Source organism: Physcomitrium patens, chromosome 13 (assembly GCF_059467195.1).
Source record: "Physcomitrium patens ecotype Gransden chromosome 13, ASM5946719v1, whole genome shotgun sequence".
NCBI classification, from domain to species: Eukaryota; Viridiplantae; Streptophyta; class Bryopsida; order Funariales; family Funariaceae; genus Physcomitrium; species Physcomitrium patens.
The window spans coordinates 2,854,115-2,867,602 of NC_143422.1; the positions used below are offsets into that span (position 1 = coordinate 2,854,115).

General features: G+C 41.1%; 2 protein-coding genes across 5 annotated transcripts; one reads left to right on the top strand and one right to left on the bottom strand.

Moving 5' to 3' along the window:
• Window positions 1–44: 44 nt before the first annotated feature.
• On the top strand, window positions 45–7,303 carry LOC112290672 (tubulin-folding cofactor E). Its single transcript, XM_024537221.3, has 15 exons — window positions 45–742; window positions 1,225–1,395; window positions 1,665–1,711; window positions 1,864–2,013; window positions 2,379–2,453; window positions 2,575–2,702; window positions 2,941–3,083; window positions 3,283–3,344; window positions 4,335–4,442; window positions 4,664–4,698; window positions 5,210–5,278; window positions 5,425–5,519; window positions 6,059–6,135; window positions 6,552–6,629; window positions 6,846–7,303. The coding sequence occupies exons 1-15, from the start codon at window positions 439–441 to the stop codon at window positions 6,945–6,947; spliced, it is 1,644 nt and encodes a 547-aa protein (XP_024392989.1). The 5' UTR covers window positions 45–438; the 3' UTR covers window positions 6,948–7,303.
• On the bottom strand, window positions 6,727–13,421 carry LOC112290673 (uncharacterized). Of its 4 annotated transcripts, none has more exons than XM_024537224.3 (17): window positions 12,854–13,421; window positions 12,335–12,602; window positions 12,066–12,143; window positions 11,730–11,828; window positions 11,493–11,558; window positions 11,171–11,215; window positions 10,951–11,067; window positions 10,421–10,479; window positions 10,142–10,247; window positions 9,956–9,985; window positions 9,517–9,579; window positions 9,025–9,102; window positions 8,338–8,495; window positions 8,084–8,210; window positions 7,921–7,968; window positions 7,445–7,573; window positions 6,727–7,337 (listed from the first exon to the last, which is right to left on the bottom strand). In XM_024537224.3, exons 2-17 carry the CDS (start codon window positions 12,413–12,415, stop codon window positions 7,290–7,292), a joined length of 1,332 nt encoding a protein of 443 aa, XP_024392992.2. In that variant the 5' UTR covers window positions 12,416–12,602; window positions 12,854–13,421; the 3' UTR covers window positions 6,727–7,289. The 4 variants fall into 4 exon arrangements, with proteins under 4 accessions (XP_024392992.2, XP_024392991.2, XP_090111309.1 ...); XM_024537223.3 differs by having other exon boundaries at window positions 9,941–9,985; window positions 12,854–13,420; XM_090255183.1 differs by having other exon boundaries at window positions 9,941–9,985; window positions 12,335–12,617; window positions 12,854–13,420.
• Between the last annotated feature and the right edge of the window lie 67 nt (window positions 13,422–13,488).

The window sequence follows — 13,488 nt, forward strand, 5'->3', positions numbered from 1 at the left end:
ACTTCTAGTTCTATTTCCTAAAATTTTAGGGTTTGTTTCGAAGAGAGCCATGGTGCTTTTTGCAGCGCGACATGAGTCCCGTGACCTCCATAGCCTCGTCGCGACAAAGGGGACGTGGAGCCCTTCTACCGTCCTCGCGCTCATCTATCCAGCTTCGTCGGCTGTCCATGTGTTGTCATTGCATTGCATTGTTCCTCATCCAGTGATCCGAGGACTGCTTCTCTCTCTGTTCCTGTTCGTTTGTTCTGTCGTTAGGTCTTGGTCGATGTCTCACTCCAGCTCACCATAGCCATGCCTCGTTGAGGCTTTGCGCAAGATGTGCCAAGCTTTCATTACGAATTACTGTATTCAGCTTCTCGTTTGCAGCCTGTGATTTCACCAAGTTCCATCACGGCAACGGTTTGCCTGAATACCTGTAGCTGTGCTACTGTGATAGCCATGAATGATCCCGATTTCCGTCTGGGCCAACGAGTGTGCATGATTAATGCGGGAAAGAGTCCTCAGATCGGCACAGTTCGCTACTTAGGGACAGTGCAGGGTCATGAAGGCGCTTGGGTGGGTGTAGAATGGGACACCGATGAAGGTCGCCATGATGGATCTGTGAATGGAGTCCGCTACTTTGAGACGAAATCCCCGCTTTCGGGCTCTTTTGTGCGGCCACGAAGCTTGAGTGTAGGTGTTTCCTTGCTTGATGCTATTACTCTTCGATATAAGACCGTCGCAGCTTCCGATTCGGAATCAGGTGCGCCCATGCTTTTGTACACTAATTTCCAATTTGCATGCTGGTGAAGCTGTGTCAGCTGGCGGTGCTCTCGGGAGTTGATATCCTCTCTAGACCTCATGACGTTCTCGCAACAGTAGACTTTCTCAACTTTTTGATAAGAAGTTTTAAGAGACTTGAAGTTGGAGCTTTCACCAGTTAGTTGAAATCATGTGTCTTCAAAGGGATGACTATCTGTTTAGCAGACGGAAGCAGATGATTAATCTCCTACACCAGACGATTTGTATTTAACTTTGCTGGCGTCCATTGTCTTTGGCTGCTGGGCGTATGGAGGCAAATGGTGGGACATCGACAGCTGAACATGGCATCAGCGAGAATTTGTACAGGCTTTGGAAAAAATCGTATAGCAGATAAATCTTTGGTGATCAGTACGAGTCTGTTTAAGAATGTGTATTGCATGCTTTTTGGAGCTAATTCACGTGAATGTTCTCCTGGACACGCAGATGACATGTATGTGATGTCAGTTCGTCAGCTGCGCGTCGCTGTAGAGCTTGTTGGAAAGGCGCAGGTTGAGGAGCGGCAGAGGCATCTTGAAAACCTCAAAGTTGCGACGCTAACCTACGCAGGAGTATGCTCTGCTGGACCTCTGGGGCAAGTCAGAGCAGCCTGTCCTAGTACTTTGCTCATCACTCTCTCGTATTTTGAGCCCAATCATTCTCACTACTTCTCTTTCTCGATTTTTTGGCATTTGTGTTTTGAAGGTCAATTAGAAAGCTTACGGATCGTTGTAGAATACTCATGGAGGATTTTATCTGGTCCTCTGCTGTTCTTGGTGGGCGTCTTCTTGCTTTTTAATTTGTACTATTTCGATGGTATAATTATCTGAGAAATGTTCATGCCGAGCGTGGAGGTGTTGCTGAAATATACATCAATGGGCATGCAGGCATTACAGAACTTGATCTCACCGGGAACCTCTTACCTGATTGGCATGTGAGTATCGAGCAGTAAACTTTATACTGTTCTAGAGCTATTGCATCTGGTTTCGTTTACATCTTGCCAAAATGGAACATCATTCTCGATGTTTTTGATACCTGGGAATAAGAGGCTACAAATTGTGAGATTCACCATTAATCTCTGCGCAGGAAGTTTCCCGCATCTGTGAGGAGTTACCAGCTCTGCAAGTTTTGGACCTTAGCAGTAGCCGCTTAGCTCTGGATTCCGCGAGCCCGTTTCTCGCACTATCAAATTTGACAACACTTGTTCTTAATAATTGTGCTTTACAATGGACACAGGTAGGTCGATGTTCTGCTAAAACTGTACGTTGATGTTGCTTATGTAGTTAGACAGTGTATACAACGAAGGAAATCTACCGGAATTTTCTTTTTGACTTTGACGGTACTTGGCAGTGTATCTCGCCACCAATTAGCCGGAATGGGTTCACATTAATCGTGCAGTGTCCCTCAGGGGCGGTTGACTGCTGGGTTTAACTTCTAAGGTTTTTAGAATGCTGGTCAACCCGTAGAGTAAGAGTTACCTCAGGAAATTGAGCTCTTTTCTAGTACGTAGAACAATCACATGATACCAGTAAATGATAGATTTTCTCCTCAATGGATTATCTTTGATTTGTGATGAATGATGGATGCCTTTGTTTGTGCAGGTGAATGTGTTGAAAGCATCTCTTTCCTGTATTCAGGAGCTTTCTCTTTGTCGTAATGATATGCAGGCGATTGAGGTAATGGTCTCCACTCTCTGCCTGAGATGAGATTATTGGCTCACTTAGTCCGCAAGCACTTGTGATCTACTCCTTGTTTTAGATTCCTTCCGGGTTGATGATCTAAAATGTCGTTGGACAGGCCGATTCAGAGTCTTCAACACTAGATGAGCCTTATGTGAGCGGCTTTGATTCACTTCGGTTACTGAACTTAGATGACAACAACTTTGAGAGCTGGCATGAGATTTTAAAGCTTTCTCGACTGAAAAGGTAGAGACTACTGTAGCGGTTGTGGTGATATGACATTTTAATATGAACCTTTTTAAAATTCTTAATATTTTTTTTAACATCCTCTCTTTCTCTCGATCTCTTTCTCAGTTCATGTATACGTCTATTTTCGTTTATAGTTTCCTTTTGTTTTTTGTTTTTTATTTTTTTATTTTGGTAATGGGACGATTTAGTGATTGAGCTTTCACCTTTGACCCCTTAACTTCATGGAATTTGGCAGCTTGGAGCAGTTGAATTTGAATGGAAACAAACTGCTGCAGATATTTTATCCTGATCCATTTGGTAAAGGTGACGACGCCTCCGCAACATCGAAGGGAGAGTGCCCAGTTACTCCGTTTCCTACATTGCGCTGTCTGCTTCTAGGTACATGTGTATTCACGGCACTGTGAGTTTCGACGTTAGTTTGAAACAAACAGTAGTGTTTATGCCGTTTGATGGTAATTGTTGAAGTGTGCCGAAATATGTTTGTATGTCGTAATTGATTATGGGAACCATGGATGTACTTACAAGAAACTAGAAGAAATTTCTTACAAGTGTGTTTTTGGTGTGGTACGAGGTACAGGTCGAAATAAATTATCGGACTGGTCTTCAATAGATGCACTTGACCGGTTTCCATCGCTTCAGGTCTGTTGTTCGCATATCATCCAAGTTTGCTGTATCCATTGTGGCATTTTGCATGTCTTTGGCCCTTCTCAGTTCTCTAGTTCTGAATCGAGATATACACCGTTCTCATTTGGAAGGCGTTCTAACATTTAAAATATAATCTTGCAATCAGAATAACCATTTCTTTTGTTCTCATGAATGATCCCATTGAACATTTTTTCTGAGCATCAATTATTATTCTTTTGAGTCCAAATTAATTCTTTCTTGTTCGTAATCAACCAAATATTCTTTTGCTCAATCCTAATAGGATTATTCGACCCAGTTTGAATACAGACCTGCGTATCGATTGTCATTCTTAAAGCTTTGTCTCTTAATTTGTTTCCTTGTCTAACGTCCCTTGAGTGGGTTATGCTCATAATAATGTATTTTTATTTGTAGATTATCGTTAAATTCATTTTTGAATCTGAATAAGCCTTCGGGGTTCATGAAAGGAAACCATTGATCATAAATTAAAATGTTCCAACTTTTTACCTACTAAAAATGTTCCTCTAAATATCATCCTTACATGTAGCAGGTTCTGAGCGATGTTGCAAATTTCCTGTGATTATAATTTTCCATTTACTTGCCACTATTTCCACAACTCAATCATATAGCTTTAATTTTTGGAGGTATACATACTTTTTTAGAAACCTTGTATGTATGAGTGTGGTCTAAAAATCATTTTCTACTCGTTCATTTTAAAGCTTGATATCAAATTTCCCCTGTGAAGCATGAACTAGAAAGGTATAAAATCCTTAAACATTTAGAGGTAATACTGCTGCAGCTGCTATATATTATGGAACATTATTTTTATTGAATGGTGGTTTACGTCTTTATTGTCTCTTCATATCTTTAGGGGTAAATTGGTAAGTATTATTGCAGATGTCTTGGATGTGTGTTATCTAAAACTGGCGTCTCAATTTTGTCTCAGATGAGTTAATTGATTAGATGCATGTTTGCTTGCTGGTGCAGGAGGTGCGTCTTTCAGATAACCCAATTACCGTCCCAGGGAATGGAATGGCGACACGTTACATGATTGTGGCTCGTATAGGGAAGCTATCCAGCTTGAATGGTAGTGAGGTATGCATTTTTCGAAGGTGTGGACGTGACCGACTATAATTTGTCCATACTTCTCACTAGTCCACGTGGTTAAATGTGAAGTTAAGAATTATGTGGACGTCAGTCGAAGAGCACCTGTAGGGCTGCTTTTTAGAGCGTATCGCAGTGTATGTCTTTCGACTTTCTTAGACTGAGTTGTAAGTGTCTCTTCAAATTTTCACCTGAGGTGGCCACTTTTGCAGGTGAAACCAAGGGAAAGGCGAGATTCTGAAATAAGGTAAACTTTTGAGTCTGGAGCATGTGTTCTACCTAGCTACCGGTCTTAGTGCTGGTTTAGTCATTCCTTATGCTGTGATGTTGTGATGAATATCAATACGATCCACCTCAAATAGGGTGTTTTGTATTTTGTGCTACTTTTTCCAGTTTAGGGGTTCTTAGTCCAGCTTGAGCATGACTAAGTTTATGAAATAACAATTTTGTGGTAAGTTTGGAACCTTTGAGTAACAAGCATCTGATGAGTTTGAAGCTTTGTCAACCAAAGTGGTCTGTCAAGTACGAAGAGAGTTAGGAGCATGGAGGTTGAATAATAGGAATGAAGCGTTCCCTCCAGTAACTACTAGAAATTATTCAAGTTTTGGTCTTTCTGAATGTGCCTTGTGTCAAGACTCTGCTTGATCCTACGTTTAAGGACCATCCTACAGATCTAAAATTGGGTCAATTATTCAGATGAACTTATCACGTCAATGACAGGCTTTCTCTCTTGATTGTATGTTGGTGTTGTGGTACAGATATGCTCGACATCTGCTTATGAACATGCAAATGAGTAGCATCAGTGATATTTCCAAAGCCCATCCCCGGTATGAGACCGTTCTTCCATGTTGGACGGATTAATAATTTTATGAATTCCTAATTTTTTTGCGAAGGACTGGTGAGTGTGTTAGAAAGTTCTGAAAGTTACAAGGAAGCAAAAGTGAAAGTGACGGATCATCTTGCTAATGTGCAGGTTCGAACATCTGAGGGTGTTGCATGACATCCCATTGGATCTGCAGAGAGGAGGAACTATCTCAGCTACACAGAAGATGTCCAGTTCCCTGCTATGTATGTGCTCTTGCCCAAATTTTGTATCAGGAATGATCCCCTTATAGTACACTATCATTAAGTTGGACGTGTCATCCTTGATTATTTTCTTTAGTAGTTGTGCAATGGTTCATCAAGTCTAAATTCTTCATCTTTTGTGTAGAAACGTAGAAGATTACAAAAGAAGTTTTACTTCACATGGATATCTTCTTTTGTCCAGTAATTCCCAACTTATGGAGTTTGTTTCTGAGGGTGTAGCAATATCGCTTTGTGCATCTAGTCCTCTTTAAATGCGGTCATACAAGGTGAAATCTGAGTGTTATATATGCATGGTCACCTCGTTGTTCAATTAATTTGATTTTCCTGAATTCAATTATTGATGTATACAACTTCAATACCAACTTTTTGCATATTGGAATGACTAGCACGTGACGTGGTTTTTTTTAAATTTAATCAATAGTTTCAAAGAGAATCTTGGTTGACACTTGGAGACATTCAATGTTTGTCTTCATGTTCTGCAGGTTTTAAGTGATGTGATGTTTTGTGTTGTGTGCAAGCAGCTGTGAACATCGTCTGTGTCGCTGCTTCAGTTGGGGAAAAAGCTCCTGTTGTGAAAAAGCTTCCAAGCTCAACTACGGCAAGTTTTTTACGGAACTGTTTGTGTCAGGATTTTAATTTCTCGTGCATGAATTTATGGGCACGATGTTAATTGTTGTCAGCTTTAGTGGGCCTTGATAATTACGCTTTATTAGGCTGCTGATGTTACATTACTAACAATAATAGATTGAGTACTTAATTGCGTCCAAGCACTTCATTACAATGTACCATCCATAGACGTATCCGTGATTGTGGGTGATTTCAGCTGTCTAATGCGAGACTGTCATCAGGGTATCTAATGTTTCCCTGCGGTTTCAGCTATTATTCAATTGTATGGTGTTATTGCCATCCAATTTTCTAAAAACGAATTAAAAAAGTTCTAAAGAAATTCGACATTGAGAACCATGCAACATTTTTCATAGCAGTTTTGATGATCTTTGATGTTGTTTGTTTCAGGTGGGCAGGTTGAAGATCGTTTGTGAATCAATTTTTAAGGTCAAAAGCAGTCGCCAGAACCTATTTTATAATGACCCGGTAATATTTCTCCTTCAATTCCTCTAACTAGTCCGTTTGATTATGCCTTGTTGGAATTTTCAGTGGGAAATACAATTTCTGTGTTAGACGGGGCAGATTTTGCATCACAATAGGGCAGTTACTCTCAGATTCCACACTTGAAGTGATGAGTACAGGCGGAGGTGAATGTTGAGAAACCTTCTTCTGCATGATTTAACAATGAATTAAATTGTGCAGGACTCTCCTTTGCCCACTTCACTGGACAATGATATGGATACATTGGCAGATATCGGTATTGCGCCTGGTGGATCTATACTGGTGGATGAACTGCAAGGTTGATATTCAAGTCCGTGAGTACTGAAATACCTAACCCGTGCATGCGTTAAGATCGTCATGTATCTTATTCCGTGTGGTACCCATGTCAGAAAGGTATGTATGACCCGGAGGCGAAAGTTTTTAAGCTGCCTGACCTTTGCATTGCTCATAAAATTTTGAAATTGCCTTCTAGGTTCAGTTGGAAATGTGTTGCGTGCCTGAGATCGTTACTGCAGAACTGCAAGAAGCTTTTGAACTTGAGGTGCACTCGAAGCAACTTCTTGCAGGAAGTGTGTCTATGCTTGTAAATTATTGTCATATGTATATCATATGTATGTGTAACCGTCACGTTTTAAGAAGCTTCGATCACGATTTATTTCTTTGTGCCTCAGCCTCCAAAAGCTGCCACTCAATCTGCGTGTCCAACTAAGAGTTAGTGAAAAAGTTAACTCGACTAGTTCTTTTCTATAATCTTGGCTTGAGATTATTCTTTCTCAGAGTTCCTGGTGAGAAACTCGAACCTCTTCTTTTTTCCGCATAATGGCTGCATTAACATTTTGCTGTGTTTCGAGGCGGTGGTTGGCAGTTTCTAGTGCTGCCAATAGTTGTTTCATCTCGTGCTCTTTGAATTGTAGATCCTTGCTCTTAGTCTGCTTCAGAGACGTCCCACATCAGTACCCTCAAACCCATAAAACCATCAGACCAACGTCTACCCAAAACAGGCGTCGCCGTAGAACTTCGAACGTAAAAATTGTTAATGATTTCATTCATTGGTGCACTACTCTAGTCAAGCATATAAAGGTTGTAATGAACTTGAAAGTTTGGATTTGCATTGAGAATTGATTTAGAAAATGATTCTCTCATGTCCCCTACTTCTCAGTGACATTAAACTATCATGGGAAGTTGAAAGATTGAAGAGAGTATTATCAAAACATGCTTTTTCACAGCTGCATCATTTTGCGGATTTGTCAAGTATTATCTATTCGTCGAGCATTACCTCGATGTTTCTCAGTGCTGCCGAATACTGATCCTTCATAATGCTCACCTGCGGTAATCACACAGCGGCTCTTCCCCGAGTGAGGCCGCGCACTTCCTCATCAGACATGAATAGCAATATATTATGAACTGGATTAACAGTTGAAATGGGTGCAAATCTGAACCTGTTGAGTGGATTCGCGAAGCGTGAGGGCCAAAGCTCGCGCATCGCCTTCGAGACCCAACCTCCGTTGTCGTTCGGAATCCAGTTCACCTTGCAGGCTCAACTTCTCACCCTCCATCATAGTAATCCTGCACGAAACGCACACTCCAGAAAACTCACACTTCGATATCAACGTTGGCAAACAACATGCTCTGTATGTGATTCAGTTAAGGATTCGACGAAGAAGCATGCACAGCATAGCCGCGTGCACTGGACCTTTCTCGGGTGTGGACCACGGCCTCCTCCAGCCAGTCGCGTGCAGCTGTGACATGAGCCAGCCGCTTCTCGGCGTGCTCCAGTTTTAGTTGCCACTCACTCACTGCTTTGCCTTCGTCTCGCCGGAGTCGTTCCAGTTGGGTCTCGCACTCCTCTGCCTGCAATCTCCACACCACCACCACCACCACGTCCATGGTTCGTCCAGTGAGAGCCATCTCCGATCCATTGTCTGTCTGTCTGTACAGTGTCCCACCTCTCATCTCATTCCATGTGTTGCAGAAGGAGGACTAGTTTGCTAGGGTTGCTGTTTGCTTCTGTGTTTCCTTCAAACGAATGGAAGCTGCAATGTTTTTGTTTGTGGGTTCATTAGCTTGGATTGAAGTGAGAATTCACTTCGAAGGTTGCTAGAAACCTAAAGAGACTGCCACAATATATATATATATATATATATATATGTGTGTGTGTGTGTGTGTGTGTCTGTGTGTGTTTTCTTATTATTTTTGGAGAATGGGTAGTTCATTCTCGTTTCCGTTTTGCTGTATGCTTTTCTCGGTTATGGCAAAGTTGGTGCTGCAACAAGTGGAGGAATGGATGGATAATGGTGTGAAGCTACATTCCCCACCTGTTATGAATACAATTAGGCATGAATCCATTGTTGAGGTATTGTGTGGTAGATTATATTTGCACCTGGCAGAAAGTGCTCTTCACAACGTCTTCGATTTTGGCGGATGCTTTTGCTATCCATCTTCCTTTCTTGTCTTCTATCTGTTTGATGTGGCTAGTGTAAATGAGAGTGCATTTTGGTCTGAATTAATACTATGAGAACTTTAATTGCTGTTGTGTGTTTGAAGCATCATCTGCCTTAAAAACTTGCACAATGAGCTGCTAATGTTCCTTATTTAACAGCTCTTTCCTTGTTCATTTCTTTTTTCTCTCTTTTTTAGATTATTTATCTAATTACTTATTTTTCTCTGCTTGAATGTTTTACAATTGCAGAAAGTCCCCAAATGCTTTGAAATTATCATAAATCATGTTTAGCAAAATTGGTGCATTTTTATGTTATTTTATTCTATTTCTTACTTTCTTTTCTTTGAATAGCTGAACGTGTGATTTTTTCACAAAATTATTAATGTTTTTGTTTAATCGTTAATTTTAAAAAAATTATGATGATGTACTTACCTCTTTTTCCAATTGTTGATGTCTCTTGTTTGCTGTTAGAAGGGCATCCTTGTATTCATGTAACTAAAATAACATGCATTACACATTAACAGAACTCAAAGACATATTCAATATCTTAGATAAATAATTATAGTTCGTGCATTTCGAAAAATAAAATAATCAATAAAATGTTGAATTTTAACATAATGATTGAATGAAATAAAACATATGATTTTTTTCTAATAAAATTAACTAACCTTGAAAGTGCTTATTAGTTTTTTCAATTCAGTAATATATTTAAGACTTAACAAGATCTAAAAGGTTTTTGTTTTTATTTTTTATTTTATCTTTTTGGATTTTTTTCTTTTCAAACTTTTAAAATAAGGATTTATAAATTGAGCATATGTTAAAGATTGCATACTTATTTTAATAGCTTTTCAAACACCTTCATTAAAAATACCATGTTGTCAGCTGTAAGACGAGCAACCACCTGTAAATGATTGCAAGATATTCACATTACATTGTAAATGAAACATTTTTGTTTATCAAGTTAATTTTTACAGTGCATGTATTGTTATAACTGAAACTTTGAAGATAAACTCAAAAATTACAAACGTTGAATATTACATGAATAGTTATAAATTACCTCTTTATATCGCTCAACTTGACCTGAGAGGCACGAGTTTGTCTTTTCATTTGTATCAACTTTTACTTTTCTTTCCAATGCTCTTTGTAATTTTTCATTTTGTATCCTGATCATCAAATCTCACCATCATATATATATAGAGAGAGAGTACCAAAAAAGCACTTTCTTCAAAGTTTATTGACATATTAATATGCACTTTTGAAAACTCCCATTCAACCTTATTACATCATGATGATTATTATTTTTCAAAATAAAATAATCAAACTGGGTTGTACTTGCTTGAGACATGTGATATCTTCCAGGAGCCTTTTATGCTCAACTTCTTTCAATTGTAGTTTCTTCAGTATCACATCCAAACCCTCGTTAGATTCTCAAAATAACCACCTTTAAACTACTGTCTATTTGAAATAACAATACCACAAATAACACCAACAATGCTCAATCTTAAGATAACTCATAAAGTTCAAAAAAACATATATACATACATATCTATATCTATACATTCATACCTAACCAATGGGAATGAAGGAATGAAAGATATGATTCAGATGTATTCATGAGATTTAGTCACAACACATAAATCTCCGAAACCAACACTGCCTACAATACAAACGTAACAAACTATCCCGTGGACTTGAAAATTTCCAGTAGTTTTTCAGTTGTGTCCCAATTCTGTGTTTCTTCGTCCGGTGCTGTTTAAGTGTTTCCAACACATCATCATTCAGTACAGAAAATAATTTCACACTTAAACTAGCAAAACACAGCGGAAAGCTGCAACTAAGCATAAAACAGATGCAAGGGGGTCTTACAGAGGCGGTGCCAGACACACTGCGTTTCGCCGTGTCCGCCTCCACTTTTGCAGCGTCAAGCTCGAGGGCCATGGCTTTCGCCGCCTCCTGCTCTTGCTCCAGCCGCCGCATGGCTTCCTGGAGCACCACCAGAACCCGATTCTCACCTCATTAGAACCCCATCACCACACACACACACACTACAACCTTCGTCACCCACCAGGTCCAGATTTGTGTGTACCTGCATCTGGCTCGCAACTGCCTGCTCGCGTTGCAACACCTCCATCTGCATGCACCGCAGCGCAGTCAGATCCCCACCTGAACGTCGTCCCCATCTACTCTCCACCTTTTTCCTCGGATCCATGTTTCACAACGCCGTTGTAGGACCTAGTGGTTGCATCGTCTTGCTGTCGTAGCTCGAGGTGCCAGTTGTTGTCGCAACAACAACAACAACTACTCGTCATCTCTCCAAGAGGGCAGTTTTGTTCACGCGGCCGGAGGAGATTTTTATTCCTAAGATGTGTGGTGCTGTACTGAGTGCGTGTGTTTGTGTTTGTGTTTACCTGAGCTCCCTGCGAGGTTTCCAGCTTGTCTCGCATCGTGTGCATCTGCCGCTTCAGTTCCTCCATCTTGCACCTCGCATACAACCGGTCATGGGTGGAATGAGTTTTCTTACATGGAGATAGGAATGGAACAGCCAACCAAGGCCCACATTTATGTACGTCTCGTATCAGGGCTAGTTTTATTAGGTTCGGGCTAGCAATTCACCCACACTGCCATAAACCTCGCATGGTACTCACGTGAGTTTGATGCGACGCAAGCTGCCGTAATGCACGATCCACTCGGCTAATTGCTTTCTTTCCGCACATCTTCCTCCTGGTTTCCTGATTCTGCAGTGACTGATCGCTAAACACGATGGGAAACTACATTCAAATGCTTTAGAAATGATGCATTAGCAGTGGAGGTTCTCGTTCTCACATCCTATTGACCTCAATGCGAAGAGAATCACAGGGAAGGTTACGTCTGGACACGACCAAGGATAGAGAATATGCTCAAAATCTTATTTCAGATGAACTGGTCGTCACCTACATTAGACTTTAATTATGAGACTGGTGGTCGGATTGTGTGGGACTTGCCTGACCAAATACGTCGGAGTCGATGTCTAGGAGCATCTTCATCGCTTCTTTGAGATTAAAAGACATTTCTTCTGTCACCTGTGACATGATAATTTGCCCAATTAGTTCCTAAAAGAGGTTATTGCAGCTTTGGCTTGAAGGTGGACAATGATTCGTGAAAGAATGCGACAAGTATATTATGTGTAACTCCCAAATTCTAGCTCATGTCTACTACCGTAATAGCCCCTGCTAATAAGGGATCCGCGAATGATCATGAAGAGGCTGCTCACATCATGCAAGTGATTCCACGTGAGTTCGATAGATGGAAAGAGTTCTCTCCCGTTGTCCAAGCCTCCTTGTGCGCGAGCCATCGTGATTGATGCTCATTGACGTACCGAATCTTTGTGCGGTTGTACAAATGCCCTAATACCGACACATGTGTTGTTCAAAGCTGGAAGATCATATCTAGCGCATGAGGTGTATATATTTCAAGCTTCAGTTGGGGCTTTGAGCGAGTCACTTCGACATGCGTCGCCCTCACTTCCCGTGTTTACTATCCTGCACTTTCCCATGCTGGCCAAAAGAATCAATCACTTGATATTTCACAGTTGGGTGGGACGCGGCGATGCAAGCAAGACAATTAACCGGTGCAAAGAGAGTTTGCGTAGTGACTCTTAACTTTAGTTGTGAAGAAATCTATCTTCGCAACAGTGATGTGAAGTGCACACGGGGATATTCAGTTCATTACTTTGTGCTGTAGCAAACAGAGTTTCGACCATTAGGAAACATATAATCTCAGACAGCAGTACCCGCGCTGTCGATGTTGATTGTCGTGAATGGGTCGCGAATTAGCAAGAGCAGTTTGCCATCAACGAAATTGGATTGTGACACACCAACTTGACCGTCGACTGGAACATCGAAGCCCGGAGAAGCATCTTTGTGCGAACCCTATGCCATACGTGGTTAACGGTGAAGGTCAGTGGACAGCTCTCTCTCTCTCTCTCTCTCTCGCTGACAGTGTCGATTAGGTCATTGCGACACATGTATGAAGTGCAGCTTTGGCGAAGAACCCGCAAACAGCAGGGAACACAATCCAACTCCGACTTCTTGAGGACACAAACCAACTCCAAGGGCGTGGTTTAGGTGTGAGAATCGAGTCGCAACATGACGAGATCGCGAGGAGGAGTTGAAGGAGATTAGGAAGCAGCGCTGAAGGAATTGGAGCAGCGAGAGAGTAGAGAAAGGAGAGGAGAAGGGCGAAATTCTGTAAAAATTATATGAGGCAGTGGATTTAGGAACATCAAGAAGGGCTATAAAGTTGCGAAACAGATTCACTGGGGGCTTGCTGGTGGAGATGGAAGCTAGCAGGAGGGGTGGGGAGGCGGTGTAAACGAGGGTGGGAATGGACGATGCTTTAGAATTCACTTCGATCATGACCTCGGGG